Genomic DNA, 18,570 nt, shown 5'->3' with positions numbered 1-18,570 from the left:
TGTCACCATGAACAACACAAATTACAGCACCTTCGATATTACTGCAAGCGCATCCCTAGTCTCTGTGGTTTATACGATCTTATAATTGCTTTACACTGCGACGCACCCAAATCATCCCCCTCTTGTCCACATACCACACTATTAAACAAGATAGTTTGTGAAGGGTAAAATAAACAGTTACGAAAAAACTTTGTCATAAGAATAGCTACGGCTCTTTAAGGTAAACCGTATCGTAACGTGAGCAATAATTACAAGAGTTATAATCAGCAGCTTCTGTTCAAATCATTCAAATGTGCTCATGCTACTCCTGCTTTCACATCTTGAACATAACTATTTTCTGCACTTTTGATTAATTAATTAACACATTAGATGTCTCATGCTTACTGTCAGCTGGAAATTAATACGAAACCCGCTCCTATCTACGGTGAACAGGAGGTTCACAGTTCGAACGTTCTACTGAAACCACTCACAAGTCAAACAGGGCTACCGTAAACCCCACGGCTACAAATCGTTGATTCAACCTGGTATCTCATATTTGAATAACGCCTAAACTCCAGTTCGCTAGAATTATCACTTCCATCAAACTCATGAACAACGTGCACCCAATATAGCTTTCCAGTTGTGCTTACTGTCCTAATCGAGTCTCTTATCAGCAGTTAAGGTTTTCCCTCTTCTATTCCACACTGAACCCCCTAACACGCCCACACATGTTGCAATTTTAAACCTCACGATCGGCTTAATATGCAGTGCTACTAGGTTGCTGTATATACACTCCTGGAAATGGAAAAAAGAACACATTGACACCGGTGTGTCAGACCCACTATACTTGCTCCGGACACTGCGAGAGGGCTGTACAAGCAATGATCACACGCACGACACAGCGGACACACAAGGAACCGCGGTGTTGGCCGTCGAATGGCGCTAGCTGCGCAGCATTTGTGCACCGCCGCCGTCAGTGTCAGCCAGTTTGCCGTGGCATACGGAGCTCCATCGCAGTCTTTAACACTGGTAGCATGCCGCGACAGCGTCGACGTGAACCGTATGTGCAGTTGACGGACTTTGAGCGAGGGCGTATAGTGGGCATACGGGAGGCCGGGTGGACGTACCGCCGAATTGCTCAACACGTGGGGCGTGAGGTCTCCACAGTACATCGATGTTGTCGCCAGTGGTCGGCGGAAGGTGCACGTGCCCGTCGACCTGGGACCGGACCGCAGCGACGCACGGATGCACGCCAAGACCGTAGGATCCTACGCAGTGCCGTAGGGGACCGCACCGCCACTTCCCAGCAAATTAGGGACACTGTTGCTCCTGGGGTATCGGCGAGGACCATTCGCAACCGTCTCCATGAAGCTGGGCTACGGTCCCGCACACCGTTAGGCCGTCTTCCGCTCATGCCCCAACATCGTGCAGCCCGCCTCCAGTGGTGTCGCGACAGGCGTGAATGGAGGGACGAATGGAGACGTGTCGTCTTCAGCAATGAGAGTCGCTTCTGCCTTGGTGCCAATGATGGTCGTATGCGTGTTTGGCGCCGTGCAGGTGAGCGCCACAATCAGGACTGCATACGACCGAGGCACACAGGGCCAACACCCGGCATCATGGTGTGGGGAGCGATCTCCTACACTGGCCGTACACCACTGGTGATCGTCGAGGGGAACCCATCGTTCTACCATTCCTAGACCGGCAGGGAACTTGCTGTTCCAACAGGACAATGCACGTCCGCATGTATCCCGTGCCACCCAACGTGCTCTAGAAGGTGTAAGTCAACTACCCTGGCCAGCAAGATCTCCGGATCTGTCCCCCATTGAGCATGTTTGGGACTGGATGAAGCGTCGTCTCACGCGGTCTGTACGTCCAGCACGAACGCTGGTCCAACTGAGGCGCCAGGTGGAAATGGCATGGCAAGCCGTTCCACAGGACTACATCCAGCATCTCTACGATCGTCTCCATGGGAGAATAGCAGCCTGCATTGCTGCGAAAGGTGGATATACACTGTACTAGTGCCGACATTGTGCATGCTCTGTTGCCTGTGTCTATGTGCCTGTGGTTCTGTCAGTGTGATCATGTGATGTATCTGACCCCAGGAATGTGTAAATAAAGTTTCCCCTTCCTGGGACAATGAATTCACGGTGTTCTTATTTCAATTTCCAGGAGTGTATGTAAACCCATAAGTCTTCCTCCAACGTAATTTCAACATACTTCCATTCCTAGACATTCTAATGTAGGTCCTTATTTCTGGAACGTATCTGTCTTATACAGCTCCAACCATCTACCCTCTCATTAGGGAACTCTGCCCTCTGCCACATTTTCCTCTACGTGAAAAGAGCCCGGCCTTCGTTTTTTGAATCATGTCATACAACCTCCCTCATATTAAGACTGCTCCTCATGAACCAAGTAGCCTCCTCGATTGTTACCCCTAGCTATACTCCACTACAGTTCTCTTCCCATCGTATCCTATGCACGTTTCCATTTCAGAGCTGCTAACAGATTAATTTAATCACATTCTGCACTATCATAATTCTTATCACAACATGTGGTTTGTAATATCATCGACATTTAACTAATCGAGGACTCAGAATTTGACATATAACAGGGCTAAGTTTGAAACTTTGGTATGCTTTAGTTACTAGCGTACACGCATTATAATTTGGCCCGACAACGTTAGGGTGAGCATTTTTATTTAAACTATTGCTGAAACTGGTGACTGAGACCAACACTGGTCCGTAAACAGATGAAACGACCAACTTTTCTTGTGCCTAGGAGCTTATAAAATATGTAAATTATTACCTATTTTAGTCTATTACAGGTGGCCTATGTTTATGTATGTATGTAATTGTTTCGTTATTTTCCTAGTGTTGATAAAATGACGGAATAGCTCCTTCGGAAGACCACGGCCCTTTTCATTCAGCATCCTAACGTAATCCGAACTTGTGCTCCGTCGCTAATGGACTCGCTGTCGACGGGACGTTAAACACTAATCTCTCCCTCCAGTATAGATATAGCAAATTAGCGGTTTCTGGAGACGTGCGTCTTATACATGAGGAGCATAAAAAAGTGTGCAGATGTACTTCTGATCTATGTGACCCGTTTTGACCCTTTGAGTCATCGTATTACACTTTTACTGGTAGGCGATCGGGTGAGAATGTGTACGTCCAAGAAAACATCCGCGTGTCATCTCCTCAGATAAGTTCCCTCAGTCACCTGTCTCTGCAATACATGGGGTGTCTGAGCTACAGCTATACAAAAACATTTGTTTATATTTCAGTACCTGTTAAGATTTATAACTTATCTGTCCAGGCCGGCCGAAGTGGTCGTGCGGTTAAAGGCGCTGCAGTCTGGAACCGCGTGACCGCCACGGTCGCAGGTTCGAATCCTGCCTCGGGCATGGATGTGTGTGATGTCCTTAGGTTAGTTAGGTTTAAGTAGTTCTAAGTTCTAGGGGACTGATGACCACAGATGTTAAGTCCCATAGTGCTCAGAGCCATTTGAACCATTTGAACCTTGTTCTGTAAACAATGTCCCCGATGAAACCCGCATGTATTGAAAACCAGGGGAATCACATCGGGAGTCTGAGGTGGCCAGGTAATTTGAACCCCCTAGCCCCTTCTCTCCATCTTCCGATCCTACGTCAGGAAACATCTCATAGACAAATGTTGTAATATCCCTATGGTCATGGGATGGGGCACCATTCTGCTGGAAAATGTCGTCGGGAGGTTTTGTGGAACTGCATAGTTCTCCAATATGTGGAAATATGTGCTCTCTGTCACTGACCGAGCAACCTAAAATGTCGAGTTCTTTCGTTATAAAGATTTGTTTGTGTATACGTATATCCCGGTCACACTGCACTGTCCCGTGAGGCCAGTCTCCTTAAGCGTCTGTTACACAATGTGTAGAATCACGTCTCTGCGGATCTTCATTATCACGACAGGTCAATGCGCGTGACGTTGTACATCTACATCTACAAGGATACTTTGCAAATCTCATTCAAGTCCCTGGCAGTGGGTTCTTCAAACCACCTTCAAAATTCTATATTATCCCTAACTCGTATAGCGCGTGGAAAGAATGAACACCTGTACCTTTCCGTGCGAGCTGTGATTTCCCTTATTTTATCGTAGTGATCGTTCCTCCCTATGTAGTTCGGTGTCAAAAAAATATTTCCGCATTCGGAGGAGAAAGTTGGTGATTGAAATTTCTTGAGAAGATTCCGTCGCGACGAAACACGCCATGAAACTTCCTGGCAGATTAAAACTGTGTGCCCGACCGAGACTCGAACTCGGGACCTTTGCCTTTCGCGGGCAAGTGCTCTACCATCTGAGCTAACGAAGCACGACTCACGCCCGGTACTCACAGCTGTACTTCTGCCAGTATCTCGTCTCCTACCTTCCAAACTTTACAGAAGCTCTCCTGCGAACCTTGCAGAACTAGCACTCCTGAAAGAAAGGATATAGCGGAGACATGGCTTAGCCACAGCCTGGGGGATGTTTCCAGAATGAGATTTTCACTCTGCAGTGGAGTGTGCGCTGATATGAAACTTCCTGGCAGATTAAAACTGTGTGCCCGACCGAGAATCGAACTCGGGACCTTTGCCTTTCGCGGGCAAGTGCTCTACCATCTGAGCTACCGAAAAGTAAAGTTTGGAAGGTAGGAGACGAGATACTGGCAGAAGTAAAGCTGTGAGTACCGGGCGTGAGTCGTGCTTCGGTAGCTCAGATGGTAAAGCACTTGCCCGCGAAAGGCAAAGGTCCCGAGTTCGAGTCTCGGTCAGACACACAGTTTTAATCTGCCAGGAAGTTTCATATCAGCGCACACTGCGCTGCAGAGTGAAAATCTCATTCTGGAAACACGCCTTTCTTTTAATGATGTCCAACCCAAATCCTGTATTATTTCTGTGACACTCTTTCCCATATTTCGCGATAATGCGTAACGTGCTGCCTTTCTTTGAACTTCTTCGATGTACTACGTCAGTCCTACCCGATAAGGATCCCACACCACTCAGCAGTATTCTGAAAGAGGACGGACAAGCGTAGTATAGGCAGTCTCCTTAGTAGATCTGTTACATTTTCTAAGTGTCCTACCAGTAAAACGCAGTCTATGGTTAAGCTTCCACATAACATTTTCTATGTGTTTCTTCCTATTTAAGTTGTTCGTAATTGCAATAGCTAGGTATTCAATTGAATTTACGGATTTTGGATTAGACTGATTTATCTTGTAACCGAAGTTTAACGAGTTGCTTTTAGCACTCATGTGGATGACCTCACACTTTTAGTTATTTAGGGTCAACTGCCACTTTTAGAACCATTCCGATATTTCTTCTAAATCGTTTTGCAGTTTGTTTTGATCTTCTGATGACTTTATTAGTCGATAAAGGACAGCGTCATCTGCAAACAACCGACGACCGCTGCTCAGATTGTCTCCCAAATATTTTATATAGATAAGGAACAGCAAAGCGCCTACCTTGGGGACCGCCAGAAATCACTTCTGTTTTACTCGATGACTTTCCGTCAGTTACTACGGCCTGTGTGTCCTCTCTGACAGGAAATCACAAATCCAATACATAACTGAGACTATATTCCATAAGCACGAAATTTCACTACAAGTCGCTTGTGTGGTGCAGTGTCATAAGCCATCCGGAAATCCAGAAATACGGAATCGATCTGAAATCCCGTGTCAATAGCACTCAACACTTCATGCGAATAAAGAGCTAGCTGTGTTTCACAGGAACAATGTTTTCTAAACCCATGCTGCATGTGTGTCGATAGACAGTTTTCTTCGAGGTAATTCATAATGTTCGAACACAATATGTGTTCTAAAATCCTGCTGCATGTAACTTTAGGTCGCTAGGCTCTGTCTCTATGAGAGCCACTTTATCGCTGTCTCCAGTGGGCTGCCTGCCCTGTTTTCATAGCATCCATTTGAAGTGATGAAAGCGTTGTTTTCCGTGAAGGAATTCCACTATTTTTCTTGTGTTATACGTCTTGCATATGCCACGTAACAAAATGGCTCTGAGTACTACGGGACTTAACTGCTGAGGTCATCAGTCCCCTAGAACTTAGAACTACTTAAACCTAACTAACCTAAGGACATCACACACATCCATGCCCGAGGCAGGATTCGAACCTGCGACCGTAGCCGTCGCGCGGTTCCCGACGGTAGCGCCTAGAACCGCTCGGCCACTCCGGCCGGCGAGCCACGTAACAGACCAGCAGAATTTAGGCAAGGCAAGTTGTCTCTCTACACAGGTGGAGGAGTGTCCAGCTGGCCGTGTGGTAGTCTACAGTTCCGACTCGCTGGGCTCCACATTGACAGTGACTGACCTCATCATGGGAGTCTCCAAACACCTCACCAGTCCGTACATACACCCAGTACCGGAGCTGTTCTACTTTGCGGCCGGCGGTCCCCCGTACTACATGGGAGATGGCTCGTACGGTGTGACGGGTGACAAACGCTGTGATGGTAAACTCTACTTACAGGCCTTCTGCAGTAACATCCAAGCTGCCTTGGACAAAAAGATCATCCTGGACGCAAGCGACGGTGACATTCTAGATGCCGTGACACAGGTAACGCAATTTTTACCCTAATGTTAATCAGATATGGCTCTCTAAAGGTGGGTTTACACTTGTGCCCCTTGTGGTGAGTCGCTGTGCGGCTGTAGCTTGCTCCATACTCAAGCAGAGGCGCCCAATGTGAACACAGGTATGAATGGAATTATGGAATTACTCGTACGCATATGTGGAGGAAGTGGCATGCAACATACATGCGTGCCTCTGCCTGCCTGTGGGAGAAGCACAGTCGCTCGGCAACTAGGTGCAAGGCGCTCAGATGTAAATGCACCTCAGACTGGACTGCTTAGGAACTGTATTGAAGAGAAGAGCCGTAAGAGTACAACGAGAGGTAACTCAGCTTTCAAAGAACTTCATGTAACGTCATTAAAGGATGTTTAGGGCCTAACACCTCATTGACGGTTTGGTGAATAGATACACAGTAAGAGTTAGGACAGATGAGTCAAAGAACCAACTGTATCGATATCGAAGAAACCATAGCGGCGATTCCGAGGATGATTCTCTAAAATCACAGGAGACATGATTCGGAATGGGCGGTGATTCGAAATGGACAGGACAGAATTTTAACTCTGTTCCTCGTCAATGCGAACCCAGTGCCTTAACGCTCCACCATTAGGCTCAGTATCTAGTAAAGAACTGCTAGCATCTGCGTCGTGAGAAGTACCAATGCATCGTTTGAAATTTGATAAAGTCTGTCTTTCAGAGAATGAGACTGATATTCACGTATAAGGTAACGCTCGACTGACCTGCTGGACATTACCTTACACACACTTTGTGACAAATAAAGTCGATGCCATCGTCGTCTTCGCTATACAAAAATGAAACGTTTTAGAACAGAATGTGATGTAGGAAATGTCTTGTTTTCAGAATTAAAGATCAAAAACTGAAATATTTATTAAATCCGAAAATATCGCACATACAGTTTCATGGGCCACCCTGCATCCTAACTTCTATTGATACACTGTTTAGTTAAACGTCCCAATAATAACCAGTAACAGAGAACATGTCTGTTCATTTCAAGATCACCAGTCAATTAATTGAGCAAAATCCAAGAACAAGCAATGTTAGGCTAGCCAGGAAGGTAGACAAACGAGTTAATTTGAACACTGATTTTATCTGTTTAAATATGAAGGTAACTCAATTTCATGAACTTAAAATCAGGAATCACTGGCACAGTAACACGAGAAGTTCATACAGTTTATTTAAATCAGAACTGCAGATGGAAAGAAACTTTAAAAGCAGTTCATATAGTCTCATACTCACACATTTGTTTACAGTTCATTACGAGCCACAAAAAAAAATACTTTTTAGTTTTTACCATTATCTGTATGATTTCATATTCGAATGGGATTAGAAGATTACGATTGGACAATTATAGAAGTAAGATTTATATTTGATTACTATGTTTTGATAATCTACGTCGTATTAGAAACAAGTGGTAAGAACTGGTGAAACCAACTGCTTAATTTACAGTACTGGGGAAGAATACCTAATAGGTAAGCCAAGGGAGTGAAGGTAAATAGGTCAGAGTTCAGCGTCCCTTGGCATGGCCGACACTACATAACCTTAGGTGCAGACAGAAAATACGAAGACAAGTGTCCTTGTTATTTCTGGAAGTCATTACCAGGATATTTCGTGTTCATGTTGTATTTAGTAGTCAATCCGCGTTTGCCTCCAGCGACTACTACAACACGCTGCGTGTATCAGTTCTTCACACTCTCCCCAATAAGATCACATATTGTAAAGCACTGTGAAGTCCTCTCTTAGTGTCGACAATTGCTTTAAATCTGAAGGAAGAAATTGAAAGAGGCCTTGCACCCTCATTTTCTGCATTTTTTGCGTCTTTCTCCATGCTTCCCAGAACCCAAATCACGTATCTCAAATGCTGCACCACTTCACTTGGTCACAGGAACAGCTTCAATATTGCTTTCCTGTCTGGCTTTACTAATCTGCTGATTCTACAGATTTTGTTCGTTAAATCGCAAAAACATTTCAATTCTTAGTTAACATGTGGTCACGATTGCTCAATATTCTCAAAGCTATTTAAAAGTGCAATAACTATAAAGTTCCAGGAAGCGATAAGAAACTTTTAATTTTAATACCAATTCTTCTATCTTATGTTTGACGGGTAGACAAGTTTCGCAGCGTGCAATATTTGGTGTGGAGCTATGTCACATAAAAGACGAATTTTACCATTAACAGAAGCTGTGACATAGTCACGAAAAATTTTTCAGGGAATGACGAAAATATTTGATTTCTTATAATTACAGTCTTGGGTCACTACGTTTATTTGTAATGAGCTAAGTGAGACAGCTGTTGTCAACTTCATGTGCAGTATGTACGCTTAAATTGTGCCCTTTACATATTACAGAAAAACATTGCGATCCGAGACTAGAATTACAATAAGGCAAACATTTTATCAGTAAATTCAATGTGTCACGTGATAGATTTCAAAACTAGGAATTCAGTGATGAAGAGTTTTCTGTTTCACCAGAGAATATAGAGATCGAAACTTTCTGGCAGATTAAAACTGTGTGCCGGACCGAGATTCGAACTCGGGACCTTCGCCTGTTAAGTTTGGAAGGTAGGAGACGTAAAGCTGTGGGGACAGGGCGTGAGTCGTGCTTGGGTAGCTCAGTTGGTAGAGCACTTGCCCGCTAAAGGCAGAGGTCCGGCACACAGTTTTAATGTGCCAGGAAGTTTCAAATCAGCGCACACTCCTCTGCAGAGTGAAAATCTCAGTCTGGAAACATAGGGATAGTTTATACGGTCATTTAAGTGACACGCAAAATCCAAAAACATCTAAGAAAAAGTGGATTGTTCATTTAGTCATCTTTCTTGAAGACAGGATATATATTTCAGAAATAGCGTTATGTTCTGAAGTAGAAATATTAATCAAGTGTAGCTGTTGCTTTCCCTCTGAAACAGAATTTGATTTTCTTAGATGAGTCAACACTATTAGAAGATATACTTACTTTGTGTCAGTTTTGATATCGCAGATAGTATTTCGAATTATGGTGACAGCAGTTACTGGCGTTATGTGAACAGGCTAAATGAAAATAAAATTTCCATAAACAGCGTAAGAGAACACAGAATACAGATTCCTTAATATTCTAATGTGGTATTAAAAATATAGCGGCATAGAAACAAACAATGGTATTGATGTTAACTTCCTGATACAAAGCATAGTCTCCGTTACCAGTTAGCGGCTTTTGCTGCTGGTAGCCTCATGAACTAGCGTATGTTTGGCTTTCTTGTTTGTCAACACATTATGTGATATTATGAGGTTAAATATGGTCTTAGAGTGGCAGTATACCTTCACTGAACACCGGTTCAAATAAAGCTGTCGTTATAACTGTGCGAGTAGATCGTACTGGCGAGGTATGTTTTCTCCCAAACTTTCAGACATTTCCAACGGAAGTTTCGCTTCATCTGCGGCAGTAAAAATCCTTTGTCAGCACAGTGCCTGTCCTCGTATGTAATCTGCTAGGTCCCAGCTCTGAGGTTTATCCTCTGCCCATCCCTTTCCCGCAACAACTGCAACACCACACTGCACTGAAAAAGTGCATTTCAAATTCTTCAGCAAACTGCAGATACACAATTGATACCACGTCGGTGGCAGGCATCACTGAACCAGCCTTCTCTGCACTTGTCCCAGGAAGACTATAGCATCCGCACACTATTTCCAGCACTCATTTTCTGAATTTTGAAGCTTGAACCTGTATAGAACTGATGGTATATACTATTATTACCTTCCTGAACTGCTAGTCTCTTGTGATGGCATTCAAAGTCGGACACATGGCAACTTCTTTCGGCTCAATTCGTCATTCCCAGTATGTGGGAGATTATTTCCTTACCTGAAATGAAAAAAAAGAAGAATCCGATTAGTTTCACCTTATTCTGTCAGTATCACTGCACAGAATTTAATTATTGCATGTAAAGTAATTGCGTAAGTCCTATCCGTTATCTCTCATGCAAGTTACAAAGTAGAGCAATTTCCAGCTTCTATCACAGTACTTACAAGGGAACCTCTCCATCGCACCCCCCTCAGATTTAGTTATAAGTTGGCACAGTGGATAGGCCTTGATAAACTGAACACAGATCAATTGAGAAAACAGGAAGAAGTTGTGTGGAACTGTGAAAAAATAAGCAAAATATACAAACTGAGTAGCCCATGGGCGACATAGGCAATATCATGGAGACAGTTAGCACATGAGCGCCGTGGTCTCGTGGTAGCGTGAGGAGCTGCAGAAGGAGAGGTCCTTGGTTCAAGTCTCCCCATCAAGTGAAAATTTTACTTTCTTTATTTTTGCATAGTTATTATCTGTCCGTTCGTTCATTGACGTCTCTGTTCACTGTAATAAGTTTAGTGTCTGTGTTTTGCGACCGCATCGCAAAACCGTGCGATTAGTAGACGAAAGGACATGCCTCTCCAATGGGAACCGAAAAAATTTGATCGCAAGGTCATAGGTCAACCGATTCCTCCACAGGAAAACACATCTGATATATTCTATACGACACTGGTGACGGCATGTGCGTCACATGACAGGAAGATGTTGTCGACCCACCTAACTTGTACACTTGGCGAATGGGTAAAAAGATTCTTCTACCTTGCCCGATTTAGGTTTTCTTGTGAATGTGATAATCACTCCCAAAAAAGTGATGAAAACATAAGAGTTTGTCACATAAACTGAAAATAAAAAATTAAACTTTTCACTCGATGGAAGATTTGAACAAAGGACCTTTCGTTCCGCAGCTGCTCACGTTACCACGAGACCACGGCGCTCATGGGTTTCCGGCGTCCTTGATGTTGCCTATCTTGCCACGGACTACTCAGTTTGTATTTTTGGTTATTTTTTCACAGTTCCACACAACTTCTTCCTGTTTTCTCAATTGATCTGTGTTCAGTTTTTCAAGGCCTATCCACTGCGTCAACTTATAACTAAATCTGAGGGGGGTGCGATGGGGAGGTTCCTTTGTTAGCTTGCTGAACATACACTTGCAGTATGTTCATTAATCAACAGAGATACATTAGAGAAATTGAGCTTCAGACAGAAAGACATACATTGCATGCTACGGTCAATGTGGAAGTTATCAACTAGCATGAAGAGTCTATAAGTGTCACACCATTAACCTAGGACTTACGAAAGTTTCTGGGACTGCGCACAAGAAGCACCACTTAACCAGCAAGTAAAGGGAGGAGTGTGGGAAAACAAGAAAGACAAACCAGAAACTATTTGGTATAACAGAGACAAATTAAGTCACCAAATGACTCACAAAGTACAACACGCAAAGACAAAATAACTTGTGCTGATCGACAGTGGTTTGTTTATGTGAAAAATGGCAAATGTGTGATTTAGGCTATAATTGTGAATAAATTTCTTCCACTAACGACATCGAGTTTCATGTTCATTTCGACGTTCTCGTTAAATGGCCAATATACAGCAACTGAAGAATACGATCTTCTGACTTTTACGTAGGCTATACTGTCCACCATTCTTCGGACAGAGAACGGTGTTCATTGCAACAACAGAGTTCCGAGAACACCGTTAACGCTAAACAGACTTGCGTTAATTATGCCCAAAATCGTAAGCGACGAGGTATTCTACATTTTGAAATGGGAAGATTTTTCTGTAAAATGTATAAATTCTACTATTCTAAAATCTGGCAAAAGAGTATTTGTGGCTACGTACATGGAAACATTGTTACTCAGATTTTACAGTCGTATGATATACATCGGGCACCCAGGAAACAACTTCTGCTAGGAAATTCAAGGAAGAACATTAAAAATGGAACAAATAAGTTCAAGTAAAATCTACTAGCGGTCTCACCGTGAAGTCTGGCAGCATCACAGTTCTCTATGATCAGTATTCGCTACCTCTACGTTCACTAATTCTTGTCTAAGACGACGCAGTCGTACTAAGTTTTTTTGTTACTACATATTTCCTCTCGTAACTATAATCATAGTTGTTCTTCCGTTTTCAACCACCACTTAGACATGCTTACTTTTTCACAATCGTAGTATTACAAATTAAGTAGTTTTATGTCGTCTTTTTATGACTGCAATAAAGTCTTATTAACACGAAACGCGTTTCGATTTATTTTAAAGCACCATCAGGGCTCAATGTAACAATATTCCTTTTACTAAAATTTTGTTTCCAAGGCGCATGAACAGTTCTCATTCTTTCATTTACCACAGCAAATAGCATTATATTGTCATCGTTACTGACTTTTATTTATTTATTTATTTTTGATATAATTCTTCAAGTTCATAGACATATATGAGGTAGATTTTAGCGAACGGCACTTTCACTGACACTAAGTATATTGTGCGAAGCACACTTGCGTTTAGCTGACACCGAAAATGGCAACACCCCTCTCTCCTATATATTGCACGAAGTTGAAGAACACACTAGTAGTCCCATAAAACCGTTAAAGAAAAGACAGAATAAACAAGTAATGACACTTACGGACAAAGAAATAAGTCAAAGAGATAAGTCAAGAGAGACAAATACGTCAGTTCTACGCGTGTTTCACATCCTCGAAAACACCAAACTTGAGGATGAATAAACACTATTACTACCGAAAAGTTTAGAAAACCATGTGGGCCCAAACACAAAAATTCATCGATATTACTTATAAATCATTATCACAGACTCTGAAACATAATGTTTCGAGAACAGACACATGACAAAAACACCATGATCATAGACCTAACAAGAGGACTAATAGGCAAATAAATTTAAAACATTTTAGGTAAACGGCATGAGAGCTGTTATTTTTTATTTTGGATGAGCTATTAATGATAAATTTCATAAGTGAATATAGGTATTGAATAGGTACTGTGAATACCTCGAGTTCCTTAAATAACTGTCTGCAACGTGATCTTGGGTGGGTTCCTTCTGTTATTCTGATTACACATATTTTTTCTCTTAATGATGAATTGCCCCAAAATATGATGTTAACTGGAATACTCTCTTTCAAATTCTGAAGGTGGTAGGGGTAAAATACAGGGAGCGAAAGGCTATTTACAATTTGTACAGAAACCAGATGGCAGTTGTAAGAGTCGAGGGGCATGAAAGGGAAGCAGTGGTTGGGAAAGGAGTGAGACAGGGTTGTAGCCTCTCCCCGATGTTATTCAATCTGTATATTGAGCAAGCAGTAAAGGAAACAAAAGAAAAATTCGGAGTAGGTATTAAAATTCATGGAGAAGAAGTTAAAACTTTGAGGTTCGCCGATGACATTGTAATTCTGTCAGAGACAGCAAAGGACTTGCAAGAGCAGCTGAACGGAATGGACAGTGTCTTGAAAGGAGGATATAAGATGAACATCAACAAAAGCAAAACGAGGATAATGGAATGTAGTCGAATTAAGTCGGGTGATGCTGAGGGAATTAGATTAGGAAATGGGACGCTTAAAGTAGTAAAGGAGTTTTGCTATTTAGGGAGTAAAATAACTGATGATGGTCGAAGTAGAGAGGATATAAAATGTAGACTGGCAATGGCAAGGATATCGTTTCTGAAGAAGAGAAATTTGTTAACATCGAGTATAGATTTAAGAGTCAGGAAGTCGTTTCTGAAAGTATTTGTATGGAGTGTAGCCATGTATGGAAGCGAAACATGGACGATAACTAGTTTCGACAAGCAGAGAATAGAAGCTTTCGAAATGTGGTGCTACAGAAGAATGCTGAAGATAAGGTGGGTAGATCACGTAACTAATGAAGAGGTGTTGAATAGGATTGGTGAGAAGAGAAGTTTGTGGCACAACTTGACTAGAAGAAGGGATCGGTTGGTAGGACATGTTTTGAGGCATCAAGGGATCACAAATTTAGCATTGGAGGGCAGCGTGGAGGGTATAAATCGTAGAGGCAGACCAAGAGATGAATACACTAAGCAGATTCAGAAGGATTAGGCTGCAATAGGTACTGGGAGATGAAGAAGCTTGCACAGGATAGAGTAGCATGGAGAGCTGCATCAAACCAGTCTCAGGACTGAAGACCACAACAACAACAACATGATGTTATACGAAAGCAGACAATGAAAATAGGCAGAATACAACAATACTTAGATACCTACAATCAGTTACTACAGGAACACGTAAGAGGAATAGAATTCTTCTTAGAAGAAGGATTGACAATGGGGTGTCCCCTTCTCAGGAAAGTTAGGAAATATTCTGATGAACAAAACTTAAGAATCAATATTCCATAAGATAGTACCAGGAAAATACAATATACGATACGGGTGAAGATACAGGGACGATATCTTGTATTTGGTAGGTGAACCAGAAAATAAGATAGAACGACTACATATAGAGGTAAAAACACTGCGCAAAAACATAAAGTTGGCTTTAGAGAAAGAACAAACGGGCCAAATGAACATTCTAACTACAGCCTGGCTAGATTTAAACTTTCGCGACTTGAGCCAATGTAGATTGGAAAAATATTTACCGTATCGTACCCCACTTTATAGACATGATTTTAAGACTGTGCACGACAAGGTTTGTTTTGTTAATAGTGTGCACTGCAGCTGCAGACAGTCAATATGGATCTGAACGAGGTGAGCAGCGCTTTACTTGTAAAGCTGTTTTATTAAAATAAAAGCGGTAGAGCTGCTTCTTTTCGCGAGTATCGGAGCATTAAAGGCACATGGAGAAGTCATTTCTCCGCACCATGATTGAAGAAGATGATTCGGAAGTTAGTTCTAACTAGCGATTCGGGAACTGCTCCTGGAAGAAGCATATGGCCAACAGCGCCACAGATTAAACTGTTGAGTAAGTTACTGTTGCCATGGCTGAGGATGCTAAATGCAATATCTATCTTCAAATAGTGCACGAGCTGTGTCACGAAGGTTGAAAATTCGATGGTTCGCCCAACAGAACAATGTTTAGCGCGGTCCAGGCTGTCGGTGATGCAGATGATTGTCGTAATGAGAGACCTTTGTAACCTGGAACGTAAACACGGTACGCTATTAGCAAATGTTTCCCCGTGATGTGGAAATTAGACATCGATTGTTTCAATGGTTTATTCGTTATTTATCTTCACATGCCCTTACAAATGTTTCTGCAAAGCGCTGTCGTGTGGTTACTCGTGTTTCATGGGAGTCCTCACTAGTAGCAAATGTTTAATTATAATCACATTGCATATCCATCACTAAGATAAATAAACAGCAATCATCAAGAACATACAGGAATAGCACCACAATAGACGAAATACTGCCCTAGTCGTCTGAACAATCCCAGTACCAAGAACAGGCAGCTCTAAAGATATGCAGGGTGTTACAAAAAGGTACGGCCAAAGTTTCAGGAAACATTCCTCACACAAAAAGTAAGAAAATATGTTATGTGGACATGTGTCCGGAAACGCTTACTTTCCATGTTAGAGCTCATTTTATTACTTCTCTTCAAATCACAATAATCATGGAATGGAAACACACAGAAACAGAACGTACGAGCGTGACTTCAAGCACTTTGTTACAGGAAATGTTCAAAATGTCCTCCGTTAGCGAGGATACATGCATCCGCCCTCCGTCGTATGGAATCCCTGATGCGCCGATGCTGCCCTGGAGAATGGCATATTGTATCACAGCCGTCCACATTACGAGCACGAAGAGTCTCTACATTTGGTACCGGGGTTGCGTAGACAAGAGCTTTCAAATGCCCCCATAAATGAAAGTCAAGAGGGTTGAGGTCAGGAGAGCGTGGAGGCCATGGAATTGGTCCGCCTCTACCAATCCATCGGGCACGGAACCTGTTTTTGAGAAGCGTACGAACACTTCGACTGAAATGTGTCAGGAGCTCCATCGTGCATGAACTACATGTTGTGTAGTACTTGTAAAGGCACATGTTCTAGCAGCGCAGGTATAGTATCCAATATGAAATCATGATAACGTGTTCCATTGAGCGTAGGTGGAAAAACATACTGACGAAACTAAAATGAGCTCTAACATGGAAATTAAGCGTTTCCGGACACATGTCCACATAACATCTTTTCTTTCTTTGTGTGTGAGGAATGTTTCCTGAAAGTTTGGCCGTAACTTTTTGTAACACCCTGTATACTACGCAGACTAAACACAGTACCACTCGACAATCACAGTTAGAATAAGGAGCTGGACATAATAACAGGGATATCAGAAATAACGGATAACAAGAATCTCTAATTACAAAACTGAATAAATAAGGAAAAAACAGAGATCTACAGCAGCCACCACAAACGCACACAGCTACAACACCACCACTATACAACACAGTTGCTCAACAGACAAGCTGGTACATACTCACACACAAAACCAAACTGATACACACAACTGGCAGCATCCTCAACAAACAAAGGACAAAAACAGCATACCAAAGGAATAACTCAATTCAGAAATGTCTAAAGGAGGATAATACTGATATATACAAAAAAAAATCTGGCGTTTACCAACTCCAATGTAATAGTTGTGATACTCTGTACTTAGGACGCATCAGCAAAACATTCTAAATAAAATATAAAGGGCATAAAAAGCATGGAAATACGGCATCAGGGATTCATCATAGGCACAACTCCTCCGACAAGAAAAACACCACCCTACCACAACAGAAACAGAAGTGAAACTTACCGTATTCAGTAACAAGAAGTATATTCTGACCCTACAAGAGAAGATCCAATTTAAAAAGGCAATGACAGAGAAGAAACATTGATCCATAGAACTGGGAGCACAAACGTTAGCAACCAAATGTTATTAAAAATTAATAAATTCATAGTACAAGGAAAACATCGCTCCTAAATGCGACAAAATTGTTATCACATAAACAAGGCAATATATACACTCAAGATCATCTACTATTGTATCCTGGTGCCGCAGTGAAGCAACACACGCGCACAAAATGTAGGACATATTAGCTATCCTTACACACTCGCTCAAACACACACACACACACACACACACACACACACACACACGCACAAAGACCACACAAGCAAACCAGGACATGACATCTCATTCCCTTGTCCATACATGTAATTCGCAAATTCTCGAAACATAAAAACATACACTTAGAACAGTAGCAACGCTCTTGCTGCTACGAAAGCAAAACAAAATCTTACCGTAATATAAACAAATAGTACTCGAAATAGTGAGATGACAGGACACCTTCGCAACACAAAAACTTTAATATATTTAGTGCTACTGAAAGTACTGTTCCAGAGGTTGCCCCCTCAGTCTGCAAGATCAGGGCGGTCGCAGAGTGTGGGCTTACTGGTAGTTGGGAGCTCCAACGTCAGGCGCGTAATGGGGCCCCTTAGGGATATGGCAGCAAGAGAGGGGAAGAAAACCAATGTGCACTCCGTGTGCATACCGGGGGCAGTCATTCCAGATGTGGAAAGGGTCCTTCCGAACGCCATGAAGGGTACAGGGTGCACCCATCTGCAGGTGGTCGCTCATGTCGGCACCAATGATGTGTGTCGCTGTGGATCGGAGGACATCCTCTCTGGCTTCCGGCGGCTATCTGATTTGGTGAAGACTGCCAGTCTCGCTAGCGGGATGAAAGCAGAGTTCACCATCTGCAGCATCGTCGACAGGACTGACTGCGGACCTTTGGTACAGAGCCGAGTGGAGGGTCTGAATCAGAGGCTGAGACGGTTCTGCGACCGTGCGGGCTGCAGATTCCTCGACTTGCGCCATAGGGTGGTGGGGTTTCGGGTTCCGCTGGGTAGGTCAGGAGTCCACTACACGCAGCAATCGGCTACACGGGTAGCAGGGGTGGGGTGGCGTGGACTGGGCGGTTTTTTAGGTTAGATGGCCTCGGGAAAGTACAGAAAGGGCAACAGCCTCAATGGGTGCGGGGCAAAGTCAGGACATGCGGGGACCAAGCAGCAATCGGTATTGTAATTGTAAACTGTCGAAGCTGCATTAGTAAAGTACCGGAACTTCAAGCGCTGATAGAAAGCACAGAAGCTGCAATCGTTATAGGTACAGAAAGCTGGCTGAAGCCAGAGATAAATTCTGACGAAATTTTTACAAAGGCACAGACGGTG

General features: G+C 42.9%; 1 protein-coding gene across 1 annotated transcript in view; it reads left to right on the top strand.

Annotated features, from left to right (window-relative positions):
* LOC126252583 (protein yellow-like) overlaps positions 1-18,570 on the top strand; it is a 79,744-nt gene that overhangs the window by 48,049 nt on the left and 13,125 nt on the right. The window contains exon 5 of the mRNA XM_049953483.1: positions 6,237-6,554. Coding sequence (XP_049809440.1) covers positions 6,237-6,554 — 318 coding nt within the window. The remainder of the gene's footprint in view (positions 1-6,236; positions 6,555-18,570) is intronic.

The sequence above is a fragment of the Schistocerca nitens genome, chromosome 4 (genome assembly GCF_023898315.1).
Source record: "Schistocerca nitens isolate TAMUIC-IGC-003100 chromosome 4, iqSchNite1.1, whole genome shotgun sequence".
Lineage (NCBI taxonomy): Eukaryota > Metazoa > Arthropoda > Insecta > Orthoptera > Acrididae > Schistocerca > Schistocerca nitens.
Note: the sequence above shows the minus strand (reverse complement) of the source record. Positions and strands in the feature narration are given on the sequence as shown.